General features: G+C 40.5%; 1 protein-coding gene across 3 annotated transcripts in view; it reads right to left on the bottom strand.

Annotated features, from left to right (window-relative positions):
- Positions 1-17,405, bottom strand: part of ncam1a (neural cell adhesion molecule 1a) — a 615,586-nt gene that overhangs the window by 114,880 nt on the left and 483,301 nt on the right. For 2 of the 3 annotated variants that reach the window (XM_079565591.1, XM_079565593.1), the window contains exons 7-9: positions 11,265-11,425; positions 5,637-5,779; positions 456-485 (exon numbers count right to left, since the gene is read on the bottom strand). In XM_079565591.1, coding sequence (XP_079421717.1) covers positions 456-485; positions 5,637-5,779; positions 11,265-11,425 — 334 coding nt within the window. The remainder of the gene's footprint in view (positions 1-455; positions 486-5,636; positions 5,780-11,264; positions 11,426-17,405) is intronic. The other variant, XM_079565592.1, reaches the window with a different exon arrangement.

The following is a 17,405-nucleotide window of genomic DNA, read 5'->3' as shown; positions in this document are numbered from 1 at the left end:
AGAAGATAGCAACGCGCTAAAATTTCTATTCTATATTCTAGCTATTCATTCATCCCGCTCCATCCTGCTGATTCTCTGCTACAAGGACATATTCATTCTCAAACCAATCATAAAGAGCTTGGTTAAAATGACAATCCAGACATGTGATGTGGTAGAGTGAATATTCCGGTGAACATGCGAGGCTTCACCATCCAGTGTGTTGTTAAAAGAAAAGTTAGTCAGTCGAAGTAGCAGAGCAGACAGTGAACGCTTTAGCAATTGGGAAATCAAAGAACGTTAAGAAATCTTGTCTACAAAACTGGCCAAGGATATCGGCGACATCTACACACTAGAAGTCTGAAGCTAAGTGGATTAGTCTATCTAGGAGCGAGCACCAACACTTCTGCTCAGCTACCCACAAACAACACGGTGTTCTACTGTAAATCTAGTGCGGCTACGGTATTTGGTAGCCATACCTCGTATTTGTCTGGTCGAGTCCAAGAGGCCTATAAAGGAGAGCAAAGATATAGAGTTTAATTCACATACAGCGGAAAAGAGGACATGCACGTCAGCTCGGCGTGGAGACCAGCTGGAGGACGCTGTGAAGGGAAAGAAATGCTTGGTTTGTTAAACGGCAGTGGTTCTCAAGTGGTGGGCCGGGACAAAAAGTGGGACCATTTTCAAAGGGTCGTAAGGCTTTCAGAGAGAATATTTCTTTCAACATGAGCAGGAAGAAAATGATAATTGTGTTAAATGATGTTTATGATCATGCTTTCCGTTATATTAAGTTTGTAGCAGATTATAACTGTGTAGTGTGTAATAATGGTTTGTAATTAAATGGCCAATGGGTGAGGATAGCGCTGTTTCGTGATTGTCGGGGGCTGACATTGCTGCATTACTGTGAATCAGCACAAATTTAGAAAAGCCAGTGCAATGTTTAAACCAATGGGGGCTTTACAGATGTCAAAAACAACTTTAAAGCCTGGTTTCAAAGAATGTTACAGTCTCTAAAGCTAGATATTCCTCATGTGATAACTCTGAGGTGGATACAGTTTATGAAAGCATGCAGGTTTTTTGATGTACGCATATTAAAGTTTTAGCTTTGGACTTTGAATGACAGGTCCTGGAGAACTGTGGAGTCCTGTTGCCGAGTTTCTCGTCTTTTTGTGAGCTGCCATTATGGACTCTGTCTCGAATAATGTTATCAATTTAAAGGTCAGGACTTCATATCCTGGAGCAGGGGTGTCCAAACTTTTTTCCACCAAGGGCCACATATTGACATATATACAGCATGGAGGGCCACAGATCTGTGGTCAGTGCATTCAAACATTTAACTGTGTGTATTTAAGAGAGGTTTAAACCGTGCCTCACACCTTTATTTAGGCTTGGAATCATAATACTAATTCTGTTTCACAATAAAGTTACTTTCTGAGGTTCTAATTGTGTGGAATTATTAAGATTACAGTAAAAAGTACTCATAGATCTCAATGCCACACCAGTTGAAAACCACTGAGTTACAGTAAAGTAAAATAATGCGTGATGTACGAACAGCTTGCATTAAACTTATTGTTGTTCCTCGTGATAAAACGTATCTGTTGAAACATGCATTGAATAGAAAAATCCACGTAACAAGCCATTCTCTTCCAGGACGCTAAGAAATGTAGCCTGTTGTTAGCGGCTAGCATACTATTATAAAAACGTGCACTATCACTGGACAAAAGCCTGTGTTGGATTAACACAATCAAAATGTAGTAATCGGTTCCACACAGATCGTTTGCATAGATGCTACATCAACATGAAGTGGTTCTGATGATGTTTAGAAATCAGTGCTGAAATGTGTTAAAGTACAAAATGTAAGATCTTTAATCACATTACTAACATAACATAATCCTTCAAATCTATCACATTTATTCTCATTAACTTTAACTGAAACACCATTTACAATAAAGTTACAAAACCATAACAATAGAAACATATAAATGGCATTTGTTCCCAGCGTATATGCAAAGTTAGTAATTCCGCTACTCCAGAAAACATTTCATTTCTCAGAATCCTGTTTAAAGGGACACGGAGGGTGTTGCTGATTTCTGGAGATTTCTGGAGATTTTTTTTTTTTTGTAATTCATGCAGACTAACCATATAAATGTTTGTGTCGATAGAATAATGTTTGGAATAAAACTGACCTCGCATCAGATGAATGATCGCATTTTGAGGGACTATTGTCTAGCAGATCACTCCGCCGCTGCGTTGCTTATACAACCACGAAGCTGATGCTGCTCAAATATAAGTTATTTTAAATGCAAAATGGTTAAAATGATTCTATCGACACAGACATTTATATGGTTAGTCTGGTGTTATAAGTGATTTGCCTCAGGTGCACTGTGGAGCAGGTCAGACTGTTTTTAATGCAGGCTAGCTGATATTGTAGAAATGCGCTAGCCTTGCATTAGCCTAGCGCCACGAAACTCTCCAAACAGAAGAACTGCATAAATTACAAAAAAAGTATGTCCAGAAATTAGCAACACTCTGGATAACTAGGAAATGAGGCCCTATGTCAAAAATCCTGAAATATCCCTTTAATGTATTTGTCCTTTATCCATTAGCATTAGCCACCAAACTTTGCAAAATATGAGCAATTATGTTCCTGGCTTTTGTAAACTCACTAATCACATTTGCGTGAGCTCAAAGTCCTTCCTGAACGTGCAAACCTTTTGACATTTTACTTTTTAAAACGATTATAAAAGTAGCATGTGAGATAAACGCTAAATCATGCTAAGTTGTGAGCTTTTTGTGTGTTCGGATAAGCATCAAGTGCACATTAATGATGGAAAATGTAAACAAAAATGCTATACTGAACAGATCTATCAATGTGAGCAACAAACACAGCTTGATGGTATTGCCCTTTTGCAGATTTATTATTTTTCCCTCTTTTTTTTGTATTAACTTATTGCTAAACTGCCACATCAGCACGGGCAATATCAATTCTGACGCTATCATAAGAGGATTTACAAATTAATTAGCCGTCAGCGGGGGACTGCGGCTTATCACTGCCTTCTGTGTCATGATTACGCCGGCATGTAAGCTATTCTTATCTTCCGTTAGGAGTCTGTCCATGAAGATTACACTCAAACCAGCCACACAAATGTTTTTTTTAAAGTCTGTTGCGGAGGAGATGAGGGGAGATAGCATCGGTTCTCATTATGTATAGGGTAATTGTATGAGATGAGAAGTATCAATGACTTCTTTGACATTGTAGTGCCGTTCAGAACAGGTCCGCGCTCTAGTGAAATGAGACGACGATGCGCCACAAGGCAATGGTGAGTTTCAGGGACAAAGATAATGGAAGATTTATGAAAGAATCTACAGGTACAATGAAAAAAAAAGATGGTGTTTCAGAAAGGGTGTTTGTGCAGAAAAATCACTGTGGAAACGAGAAAAGAAAAACATTTACAGATACTTTCAACACAGAACCAGGTAATACGGATCGGCGCTCTTCAGCGGTAGAAGAAGAAACCATTAAAGGAAACAATATCACTCGAACATGTCAATGCCAATGTTTCTGTGAACAATGTTATTACATGGTTAAACAATCGTGGTAACTCCCCTTTAATTTGCACTGTTCTAACTAGAGATGCACCGATCCTGCTTTTTTTGCAGCCAATACCGATGTTTGCCGATACCACTTTCTTAAAACTGGCTTTCAATCAATCAATTATATATATATACCAATTATATCAATTGACAACCTCTTGGATAAACATTTAACAAGGATCACTGGACTTTTCTACACTAAATATCCTTGGGTATATGACAGTGATCTGAACATGACAAATATGTTTGTATTTTAGTTTACTTGACCCATCATTGTGAACTGTATTCTGGAGTGGGACGGCCTTCTTTGTCCTCCAGGAGGCTGGGTCATTGATATACTTTTATTTATAAGGCCATGCTTGGTCTATTGCCCTCTTACATCTGTAACTTAATCTCACGGAGGAGTGTCGGCTCTTACAGTTTATGTTCAAATGATCATTTGTTGCTCACTGTTCCTTTTGTCCGAACAGAGCTGGGGTAAAGGGCTTTCCCAGTCCAGATTGAGAGCATTTGAGCCAACCTTTTTACATTGTACATTTACATTTTACATTTACTTTTTCATAATGTGTATAACGTGTATGTAATTCTAATTCTGTATCGTTTGCTGCCTCTTGGCCAGGACTCTCCTGAAAAAGAGGTTTTTAATCTCAATGGGACTTTCTTGGTTAAATAAAGGTTATATATATATTTAAATAACTGATCACACACTTGGCTTCAGCAGTAGATTTTATTTTATTAGGCTACTTTAGGCATTTCTATGCTAGTTTATGTCCCAGCTTTGTTTAGTTTTTGTTAGCTTTAGCATACTGATGCTAACCGCGGCATTTTACGCAGCAATCAAAAATATGGATATGATATGCAGCATGCCCATATTCACTTAGATTTAGGTGTTAAAAGTTCTGTTTTAAAGGCTTTGAGAGCCATAACTGGTATTGGTTCAGTATCGGATATTTGCAGCCGACACCCGATATCGTATTTTTTTCAGTATCGGCTCCGATAACCCCTACCAGTATCGGATCTGTGCATCCCTAATTCTAACCAAACAATCAAATCAAGGTTTTGGGGCACCAAGGCCAGTTGTATAGCTTCTCACATCAGCTGCGCTAACATAACTGCACAAGGGTTTTCTGTTCTATTATCATCAGTTAGCCTTTAATGTGATTAGCGAACACACTGAGAACACTGGAGTGATTGTTGTTGGGAACAGAAATAAAAAGGAGAAGCGGAGTTCGATCCTAGCAAACATCGCTTATTATGAACGGTCCAGATGTTTTAAGCTGTTGTCAACCCATCAACCACATTAGAAATCATGAATGTATGTACAGACCTTTTGAGGCTTCACTTTAGACACAAATTAGCTAAAAGTGCGCTCTGGGCTAAATGCTAACTGTTTAATTCCTGATCTGGTGCAGCTGTTTACTGCTTGCTTTGAACAAATGAGTAAACTAATCCTTCCTGTCAGCACATCCTCTGGATCTTTTGCAGTTCTACACGTTACCAAAGTATATCATCATTATCCCGGGCATCGCATTCCTTCCCAAATTGGATACAGAAACTTTGGGGTTAGATTTATGACAAACCTTAAACTTAATGATTCAGCAGATTATACACAGCCATTTGTTCACACGCCGGTGGCTTTTCTCCGACCAAAACCCCATATATAAATGTCGAAGGTAATTCATTTAAAGTAACTAATGGAGTGAGAGGAAATGTTATATATACTCTTAAGTGATACAGAGTCTGCATTTATTATGGTAGAGGGCTGAAGTATGAGGGGAATACAGATGTTTCCCTACTTTTATGTAAAATGTGACTTAGGGGCTATGCAGGGAGGCTGACGATATCGCTTTGTTACAGATTTTGAGCCATGACCTTTCATTCAAAGCTTGGGAGTGAGTTAAGAACCAAAACATCTTAGACGTGAACTCAAATTCAAGATCAATTCTCTCGATTCTAGTCATTTTAGGTCATTTATTTGAAGACGTGAACCCAACCTATTCAGTAAATGCCGTCATGGAAGCCATTGCACATTGTCCTAGAATAAATCCACCCTTTTGGAACATTACCTGCTCCCCCTCGGTGAAGACTCTGCTGTCGAAGCTCCACAGGATGTTGGGCGTGGGGTCTCCCGAGGCTTCGCACGTCAGCGTCACCAGCTCATCGAACTCCGACGCGCTCTGGTTGTTCAGGTACGTGATCTTTGGTGGGACTGGAAATAAAAAAATAAAAAAATGCAACGTTTTAAATACTACACCCCATATACTTTGGACACGTCAGAGGCCTACAGCATTTACATTAGTATTTTACATTATTAGTGTTACTAGTTGTGGTTGCTTTTCCTGTTGAAACCAGTCCCTGTCAAATAAACATTACACTGAATATTTCCTTGTCATGAGACACCTTGCTGATAATAAGGGCTGGGACAATATACTTTTGTCGCGATCCAATACGTATCACGATACAGAAACCTGAGAGGATATGTACTGTGATATAATATATTAAATGCATTCATGATTTTAAATTTTTAACAAACTGCGATATTTTGCCACGAGTTACTTTCTTAAAGGAACAGGCCACCATTTTTACAGACTGAGATATGTTCTTACCTGAGCTTAGACGAGTTGATACGTACCTGTCTGGTCTTTGTGCGTGCCCTCAGTCACACAAAACAACTAATGATGTTGTTTGCATTTGGCTTCTCCCAGTATATTCCTATAGCTCCGAAAGGGGTGAAGTTTGAAGCGACCAAGCTCTTCCACAGGCACAGAGACCAGAAGGTACACATCAACTCGTCTAAGCTCAGGTAAGAACATATCAGCATGGAAAAATGGTGGCCTGTTCCTTTAAGAAAGCTCAAGTTGAGTTTCTAAAATGTATGAGTTGATTATAGTCTGATATTGATTAAAACGTTTTGAAAAGTGCAAATGGGGCTGAAGCATTTTAAAAGTCATCTGTCCAAATATGGTCTAAACAAAATGGTACTTGCAGTATATAGTGCTTTTCCACTTACGTTACAGCAAGGAACCACTCACCCACTCACACTCTCATTCATACACCAATACAGACACTGGCTGCAATGTGGGTGAAGTGTATCGCCCAAGGACACAAGAACAGTGTGCACCTTCAGGTGGCGGGACTCGAACCCCGTTCTACCTTCTGCACCACTGTCAAACCAGTCAAAAACATTTGAATATCTTTTTTCAATGACTAAGTTGAGTATTAAAAGTACTGCAATACATGATTTCCACAACGATACACGTAGCAGTAGTAGGACTGACATACAGCCTTTGCTCTGCCCGATCCCGTCAGACCTCGGAAGCTAAGCAGGGAAGGGCCAGCTCGGTGCTTGGATGGAGAATGTAGTGAGTGAGTAGTTGGTGGTGGTCGGAGGGGCTGATGGCGCAGACTGGCAGCCTCGCGTCTGTCAATCTACCCCAGGGCAGCTGTGGCTACAATAGCTTACAACCACCAAGTATGGAGTGAATGAATAATGCAATGTAAAGCGTCTTTGAGTGACCAGAAAAGTGCTATATAAAACAGATGCATTATTATTATTATTATTATTATTATTAGGAGATAATTAAAATGGCAGATTGACAGATGCACTTTCTAGCCCCATTACTGTAGCTCGAGTGAGTCAAGGTCTTCCCATCTGAGAAGTTCTTCTGAGATCAAATGACACTGAGATTCAAATGTGGCTAATCCTTTTGGTGTTGGTTACATTAACTCTACCAACCTTTGCTCATAGAACTGAGAATTTCTCCTTCCCAACGTCATTCTCACACGGCCCGGCTGAAACGCCTCATTTGGACAAAAGAATGAAGATTTTATTGACCCGAAGTTCTTTGTCAGGATAATTGAAAAGTTGGCACATGCTTGAGCTCCAAAGTGGTTTTACAGGGCAAATGCAGCTCTCAGACCAAATAGGAACAGATAAAGCTCACATTTTGTGCGGAGAGAGAGACAAATGTAATTACTGATTTATTTCAGAAAAGTCAAGTTCTATCTTTTGAAGTATTGTTTCAGTACAAGCTGTAATGCTCAGTTACCACAGTGTGCTGCCCTTCATAAAGACATAATAAGAAACATCACATCCAGAAGGTTATACAACAACTTTGGGTAGTGGCTGATGCAGTGTGTTGGCTACAGACTGAGAAATATTAGTTATTCCACTTTCCCGGTTGTGTTGCTACATGTTTGTTTGCACCAGAGCCTCGACACCAAATATATTTCTGCCGGTTATGAAAATGTATTTGAAAGAGGACCTGATCTATTCAGATGTCATTTTTAGCTACACGTATTCAAAGCAAAGGGAGGATATATTCATGGAGATAAGTCTGGCAGTAAATGCTTATATTTTAGGTTTCTTTCCTCAATAAAATAACCCTTAATGTAATAAATGGTTCTTCTGCAAAAAGAGATGAAAAAATAATAATAATGTAATGTAAATTTGCCCATGATTTCAGTCGGTACAATTATCCCCAAAGGAATTCGCTCATAACAAAGCAAATAATCTATGTTACTGAAAACGAGTTGTTTTTCTTATGTTAAATGAATAAATCGTATCTCATTGGCATTTTTTTCCTTCTTTTTTACGTTGCAAGTATTGATGCGACATTCACGACTGACCAGCTCTTTAAAGTGACTGTCTGGAAGTCTACAAATTTTATAAAATGTGCAAAATCGACCACCTGGTCTTGCATTTTGATGTAAAGTAAGTAATATGAATATATTATTGTTTGTAAAGTCTCTATTTCCCAGATCTCACCAACTAATCAGAGTCTAGTATCCTCCGGCGTCGACCAATGAGACAAGCTTTTCCTGTGAACCCGGCCTGTCAGGTCCAATCAGGAGGGAAGGGGGCGGAGCTTGATCGTTTGCTTTTGAAAATCCTGTTCCTCCTCATTTTGCAAACTAAGAAGGGCTTTCTGGTTAAAGAGGGGAGGAATTTGATTGTTTATTTTGAATAAATAATCTATTTCTCCTCACTTTGCAAACTTACAGACTATCACTTTAAGATGAATGGTCCAAACCGGATCTTTGTTTGGAAAAGAGCTGGACCTTTTTTTCAGTCAATTTCACGCAGAACTCAGACAAACGAAGTCAGAATTACTTCAAATAAGGTCAAATATTCTTAATTCCAGTCCTTTAAAGTGATCAGGGTATCACATTGTGCAGTGTTTTCATCATAATGATCTGGTGAAACATACACATTGCGGCTTGAAGTAAATCAAAGGTAAAGATTTAAAGAACGAAAGCCCGTCGTCTCGGAGATGGCGAAGTTGTTTGGTCTGTGGTCAATTTTCACTTTCTCCGACTGTCCTTTTTTAAAACAGCGAACCCCCACTGCTGACCATCTCTCACGCCGCACACTGGCTGAAGCTTTTTTGGAGATAAACCGGCCACTAATAATAGCAGTAAATTTCCTAAGGGCCGACTTAATTACTTTTCAATGGGGCACATTTTCCTTTAAACGGCCGGCGTCACGCTGCGTGGCTCAGCTCTCACAGCGGAGGGCTCCCAAATGTCAATAATTACAACAGAAAAGGCCACTGCACAATGTTTTCTGTTTCTGCAGTATTGATGGAAAGTACAGGGCTGTTATAACAGAACAAAAACGGATACACAGACTTTCACTAGTTCTGCTTTAAAGTGTTCGACTGAAGGATGCTTGTTTGATGAAGTCTGACTCCCAGTCTGATTTATTCCGTTTCTTTTCACCAGTGTTTGACGACGACGTTTGAATGAGTTCTCAGTCATCAGGAGTTTTTTCCAATGTCACAAGTTTTTCTTTTTAAGTCGTCCTATTGATGGGCTTAAATTGAAGTAGTGTCATCTCTTTGGAAGGAAGCATGAGCCTTGAATTTATCGAAAATCCCTGTTGAACTTTACTTTTTTGTATCTGATATGTAACCAGTCCAAGTTTGATTCCTATGGAGAGTTCGCTGTGTCTAGTCAAATAGATTTTAACGTCTCTAATCCTAGAGTCTGACCAAATTAACCCTGGAAGTTATACTATAAACTGTTTGCATATTGGGCGGCACGGTAGCGCAGCGGTTAGCGCCTCCGCTTCACAGCTAGAAGGTCCCGGGTTCGATTCCCACCAGGACAGGGCCTTTCTGTGTGGAGTTTGCATGTTCTCCCCGTGTCTGCGTAGGTTTCCTCCGGGTGCTCCGGTTTCCCCTACCACTAAAAACATGTGCAATAGGGGAATCCTCCAGCCAGGTGATTCTGACCATCAGCCTGGCTCCACATCATGGAGATGGGTCCCCGGGCACGGCACTGCCACTGCTCCTTACGGGTTGCCCCAGCGGCATCGAAGGATGGGTTAAATGCAGAGGACAAATTTCTCTACGGGGACAATGAAGTATACAAACAATATATGGCAGAATATTACTCCATCCTCAGCGCAGTGAGTTCAAATCCCAGCTCTGACTCTTCACCCGCACATTTCTAATAGAAGTTGAAGCACTAATTGTATTTTACTTTCCTTTACGGATACAATTACTAAAGAAAAAGAAGACATAGCTGACTGAGTTAGAACCCGGGTCCTACAAATCTGTGCTGTATCTACTGAGTTACCAAGAACAAGAAGCTACTGCCACAAGGACAGAACATATATGGAGTATATTTATATGGAGGCACAGTCATCCTCCACCTGGTTCTGCTGTGGGCCTGGCTGAAGGGAGGGGCAGGGAGATATTTCAGTAAAAACTGCTCTGGCTCATGTAGAACTCTGAGTTTTGGATTCTCTAAAGAGAATGTAAATGCATCAGATCTGATTATTGGGTTATCTGATTTTTTTTCTGACCATGAACGGAGGAACTCTGCCTATACAAAAAGGTCAAGAGGAACTGAAGCTCCAACAAGGACTGGACGTTCTGCGATCTTGGCCCGTCTGCTGAGGGACTCCCATCGGCCCTGGGTCTCTATAGTCTGTCCGTCCATGGGAGTGGATCTCTCCTTCTGTGGTTCTCCCCGAGGTTTCTCTTTTATTTGGACATTGTGTTTGCCTGGATACTTCATTGGCCTGAACTTTACATTGTCTTATTTACTGATACATTGATTGATTGACTGACCATGTACATGTAGTGTTGGGTAGTACATTTATTCATAATACTCCTTTTCAGTAACTGTATTCCAGTACAGTTATTCTTTCATTTCAGGGTACGGCTACTTTCCTAAAATCAAAGGAATACAATGCGGCAGCCAGTCGTTAAATTTCAGTTTCATATGCATAACATTAGTAAGAAAGAACGGTTTAGATATGTCGTTCTGCGCTGTGGCTATTTGCACAGTGTATTTATTTTGCATTCCTAATTACTGGTAAATTAGTTTATAACAGTCGATTTAACAAGTGCAGCTACATGCATTATTAATTATGCAAATCGATGTGAAAGTAATCCATATAATATAAAGTCTTCTCCCCAACACTGATCCACGACACTGACATGTTTTAGATAAATAATAATAGTTCTATGATGAGCTGAAACTGTCCTTTGTGCTGTAACAGATCAGTCATTGTATAAAATGAAGAGATTAAGAAGAGATACAGGAACATGCCATAACTCTGGAGGTTTTGTGACATCAGCTTATTGAAAGAAGCTAAATAGAAGTATAGGAATGTTCCAGTGTGAGAGCTGCGTGCTTTTCTAACATTTGTCCTTGTGAGTGGAGCTCTCTCGCCGTCTTACCGAACACTTTGAGGCTGACCTCCTCAGCCTTCTCCCCGGCCTTGTTGCGGGCGATGCAGGTGTACTCTCCCTCGTCCACCTTCTTCACGTCTCTTATCAGCAGCTCCGAGCCGTCCTCGTTCAGGCTGTACTTATCGCCACTCTCAAGGACAACGTTGTTACTGTGGAAAAGAGAGAGAGAGTGGTTATAAACGCGGCAGAGTGGAGGAAAGACCGTCTCCGTGTAACTGCCACCGTGAAGTAAACAATGTCGGCTGTTGGTTTGTTGATAAAATACTGCATTATCAGAAGGTCATTTGCTTTTCTAAAAACGTGTTAATGTTAATTTATATGGAGAAGTCTCACGTTCTCGAATGTTTCACCGCAAATACCTGATCAAGTATTTGACGTCCCAAGCACCACCAGGCCTAGATCAAGATCAAATCACGATAAGATTAACTTTATTGTGCTTCATCAGCCTGTGTCACATGTTTCTCAAAGTGCGACATGAAGTCATTATTCATTCACTCCATATTCAAGGGCAGTAAGTTACTATTGTAGCCACACCTGCCCTGGGACAGACTGACCATTTACCACGTGGCTATAATATGCTGTTTAAATCCTGATCTCTTATAATGTCAGTGCCCTCTGCTGGATGTGTGTGGAATTCTTTCATTTTTTTTAATTTAAACTGCCCCCTAGTGGCTGGAGTGAGCAAACTGGTTATTTTAAATCTCGAGGGCCGCACATGGCCTTGACCTTGACACATGTGATTTATACTAATGACAGGCCCATTATTATTTTGAGCTACTCATCCAAAACCTTGGCGCCATTTTAATTTTTATTTCACGTCAGCCGGTAGCTTCAAGACTAAAACATCTACTGCGATGAGCACAACCTGATGTTTTTAACATGATGCAGCGACTGTCCATCAGTAACTCACTGCCTGCTAGATACCCTCCAACTACTTTTTTATTTATTTTTTTATATAACACGAGAGCCGCGTCTCCTGAGAATACACTCGAATGTCACATGTTGGCTCACGTTACTTAGCCCATAGAGTCTTAAATGGCAGATGACCCTGAGCATCACCAGTGGAACAGTGAGATCTAGCCTTCGATGCTCGTATTCGATTGCCTGCTCTTGAATGTTTGTAAGACGTGAGGAGAAATGGTAACACTATAAAACAATGGTTTTATACACATGTTGGTTCATGGACGACTTCATCCCTGATGTCTAACTACTGTAATGAATGTACATGAACATCTTAATGATTCATCATGATCTTGAGGATCACATAACAATCACCATGGATTCACTAAAATGGCAATGAAATTACAATAAAATAATCATGAGGATCATGAATGAACATCAAAACTCATATGGTGGAAATCTACTTACAAATTATGGACAAGAACACAACATATTACTTTAAAGGATATAATGTATGGCAATCATGAACTTCTCATTTGCTAATCCTTAACACATCATGATTTCATTATGATTAACTAAAGTGGTGCATTATCCTAAACTTTTGAAGACCAGCTCTGGATATCTTATTTGGTTATGCTGTACTTGTAATTATTTGTAATAAAAACACAAAAATTTTAATTGAGGAAACAATCCAGAAATCATTGCTTCTTCTCCAGGACAGGTCTTTCACAGGTTAAAATGTTGAGTAAAATGTAGTTGAGGGGACATAATTTGTAAGTAGATTTCCTCCATATGAGTCATGATGTTCATTGATTGGTTTATTATTTTATTGTCATTTCATTGCTGTTTGAGTGAATTCATGGTATTCTTATGTGATCCTCATGATCATGATGAATCATTAAGATGTTCATGTACATTCATTACAGCAGTTAGACATTTAATTCAGGGACAAAGTCATCCATAAACCGACATGTGATCATGTTTGTTCCTGATTAAGTAATGCATGAATGTATCATGAAATCATGCGTTAATTCATGCATAAGTTCATGAAATTCATGCATGAACTCGTGTACCATTATTATAAAGTGTTACCGGAGAAACTCTCTGCGTTTGATTCACGTGGCTACAGTTTTGTTTTTACCCTCTATTTTTGCTTCTATTACTTCTGTGTTGTTTATTTTCCTGCATGTGAAGCTCTTTGCGCACCTCGCGTTGTTGTAACTGTGTTAAGCTAAAGTTGACACTGACATTTCCAACGCGGCAAATGAAAAACTAGAAACTGCAGCGCAATAAAAGGATTGTAATCACATTATAGAAACACAAACGCCGCTGCAGTAAAGAAACAAAAGCTCCTTGACCTAATCGCTCTGATAGCCCAACGTTTCCAGCATTCTGACGCCGGCGCCGGCGCTGGCCCTGTGCGCCGCAGAGAGCAGCAGCTGCCGCGGTACAAAGCAGCAGGCCCTTCAGGAGATGTCCCGAATGGTGAGCCGGGTCCATGTTTGACATTTACACTGTCTTTGAGAGATCACCGCTGCTCTTACCCGCTGCATCCAGAGGCCATGCTGCCGCCGTGTGAGCAGGTGTTTTTGGGTATAGCTGCTATTTTAAGACCAGTGGGTGCAATATCGCAAAGGAAGACTGCCACCTGCTATTGATAGACGCGATAAAAGAAAAGACGAGGAGCTGTAAAAATAACGGTGAAGAGCGATTCTGTTCAAAGAGGTGAGTTAAGGTAATGTTGGATTATAAAGTGAGTGTGGGAAACAAATTACATCATGAAGGAAGAACTTGGCTGTGGGCTGCGGAAGTTTAGGCACCTCGGATCAAAGTTTAGAATAATGGAAATACTGAAGCAAGGGGAAGATGAAATGACCTCCAAAAGGCACAACATTTCCACAAAAGTCAGGTTTAGTTCCATCATTTACATTTTCAGAATAGTATCAATGTAAAAAAAAAAAGGCCAGAGCACCTTGAGGAATTAATGCCCCGTAGCCCCCAAATATGGCAAGTATCAGGTTTGACTCCGTTCTAGTCTGTGGTTTGACCTCACTGACTGTTCGAAACCAGGTGACGACCTTATGAAGCTCATTGAGAAAATAAAGGGAGGCCACGTTGACGAATGTAAAATACATCATCCCATGTGTTCATTCATAGTTCAGCGTCTTCAGTGAGAATTGTGCACAGACATTATTGCAAATTATAGAATGGAAAATGTCTACAGCACTCAAAAGAACATTTTAAGTAAGTAAGTGCTTTATTTATCATTGTATTTCATAGATCAGGTGTTGGATAGTCCTGAGCCGCAGCCATTGTGGGCCAACCTGACCGGCATGTTTTTGGAGGTCGGGGAAACCAGTGCAGTGCTCCTCTGAAATGGTGCATTGCCTCCATGGCTGGTCCCTGTTTCAAAGCGTGGTGTCCTGCACTGGTTCCCTCCACCTCCTCCTTCATCCTTTTCCTCCTGCGCAGCTCCCTCCGCTCCAGACATTCTTTCACCATCTTCCCTTTGTTCTGCCTTTCTTTGTTTCCTGTAGCGCCTCCTTGTGACGCCTGCACTGGGCTGCAGGTGTGGGGGCTCTTGGTGCCTCTTCAGTGTTTCAGAACAAGAAATGTAGGGTGACCAGACTTTCCAACTTAAAAACTTGGACATTATCTGCGAATATGCCTCAGGGGTTCCAAATCATGGCCATCTTTTCCCATGATACGGTAAAATTGTCTCATGACATGCACCAATCCGCATTGAGGAGATGCTAGAATTTAGATTTATTTTTGTAGGTTTACACTTGGTAATTGATATTCACATGGGCTAAAAGCATTATTTTTCATGTGAAGTGTGTTATTTTGGGGACGATATTGGCCAAAAACCAGGATAACTGGGAGAGAGACTGAGAAAAACTGGGTTTTGGAGAAATCCATTGGGACGTGGGACTAAGTACACGAATCTGGGACTGTCCCGGGTAAACTGAGACATCTGGTCAACCTACTCAAATGTCTTTAGCTCATAAGCTAGCTGTTTGTTTACTTTGTTTACTCCATGTCTAGAACGGACTCTCTGCAGTAAAAAATAATCAGCTGAACCTCCCAAAAAGACAGTAAAGATGCACAAAACATCCAGCAAAACAAACAATACATCCAGAAAAAGGCAAAAACGCAGCTGTACCAAGAGAGAGGGAGGTTGCTGTTATGCATGATACTGTATTCACCTTATTACGCAGGACGCACACAGCAATTTCATCCTAAAACCATAAAAATAAGTTGCTTTTTGAACACAAACAGCCACATCATCCTCGGTTATCAGCGGCGCCACTCTCTGAACCTCGGAGTGACGGTGATTATATTGAGCACTGGACGCTCTCCCAGCCGCTGGTCGACGCAGATAGAGTCGTGTCCGGAGGGGGGCAGGCAGATGGGCCAAAAGCCACGGAAACTCCAGGCTCGAGCTCCATTTGTCGCCCCCTTGTCCCCCGGCTCTGCACACCACTGTCAGTCACCGCCAGGCCGCAGCACTCGGCGAATACAAACAAGCGAGAAAAAAAGATTCTTCTTCAAGAGGCGACGGCAGAGTGGGGTTTATGTGGATAACAAGTCAGAGAGGTTTGCCACTGCAGTAAATGGAAAAGTGCTTTCGAATTCTGCACTTGTACGTGGCCTAGAAAAGCAACTTTCTTACATTCGCTGTCGAGGATTTTTAATTAAAGTCACTAATGCATAATTTAAAGACGAAACAAGAGAGTTCGACAGAGAATGTGTTTAAAAACGAGAGCTAATGTTTACTTAAAATAAAGGATCATGGTCTATGTGGTTAATTACTTTTTTGCCTTTTTGTGCCATCTGATTTGCCATTACTTAAACTTAGACTGTTGTATTTGGAATTGAAGTGATTTACGGTTCATTTCTGCAACACAATGCTGACTTCCTGGGGTAACGACTGTTTCCATTCTATGTTTTATTCCTGAGGAGAGTAAGCCCTGTCTTGTAGATACAGGTACTGTATATTTATGTGGCAGGAAACGGGCAGCTGTTGGATAGCATTGGGTTTCAAAAAATACTTTCTGTATTATTATTACACCTCACAGATGTAATGTTTGTGATACAGCATCTCGTGAAGTTTTTATGGTTTTTAATATAATGTTTTTTTTATATATTATATACAAAAATGTACACCTGTATCTACAGCACCTACAGTAACTTTACCTCATTCGTTCACTCAAAGAAAATGCCACATTAGATTATTTTGAAAGTGTCAGTTCAGCATCAATTCTTTTATAACTCAATTTTTAACATATACTGATGTTGACGTCAACAACCTTTGCAATAAAAGTTGGAAAACTGTGAAAGTTGCTGCTTCAACGCTCTGTAATTGATAAATTCTGAGACACCACAACAGTGTTTTGCGAAAGGAGTGAAACAGCGCCCCCAATTTGACGCTCGTGGTCAAAAAGTGTACTGCATCCATATTTACCATTGGGAATGAATGGAAGAGAGTTAGTATTAACCACACGCAGCGCAAAAGTAGGTCACTCTCTGGCGGACAAACAGAATTGCGGGCCCCACTTTGGGCACCCCTGCTTTATGGCTTTTACTGTCAGATGGTTACAAGCAAAAAAAAAAAAAAAAACATGGAGAAAAACTAAATTATGGATGGCAAAGTTGCATCCATAGAAGAAAAGCAAGTGCGTGTTAATAAGACTTCAAACTCTTCCTACAAAGAGGACAAGTACAGCTGTGCAGGCCAGAGGAGTGTAATTAGGCTAATTCACACTTTAGCGTTGTTTAGCTGAAGGACTAATAAGGTGTTCGCAGGACAAGGCTGTTATTACAAACTTAACAAACAAGCCAAGCTACAATGTGGAAAAAGTACATTTGTTAATAATTCATTTAGTTCCACTTGCCCCCAATTGGTTTGCTTGCGTATGGCAGCTACAAAGCGGACGGCCACAGACATCAATGCGCTGAAGCTTTGAAATGGGGCTTTTAGACTTTTGAGACTGCAACCCATAAAATAGCCACACAAACAACCCGGGACCCCCACTGTGAGTTCCTAACTTTTAATGGGCAAAACATTTCCGGTTGTATCATATTTAATTTCAGCAGATTTCAACATTTGTCCTCAGATATCAAATACTGTCTATAACACTGTATCTAGAAATCTGCTTGGGACCTCCAGACCCCTACTTTGGGAACATTGGACCATAAACACCCGAATGAGGCTGGAGTTTGGCTTCC

This window comes from Gobius niger, assembly GCF_951799975.1.
Source record: "Gobius niger genome assembly, chromosome: 11".
Lineage (NCBI taxonomy): Eukaryota > Metazoa > Chordata > Actinopteri > Gobiiformes > Gobiidae > Gobius > Gobius niger.
Note: the sequence above shows the minus strand (reverse complement) of the source record. Positions and strands in the feature narration are given on the sequence as shown.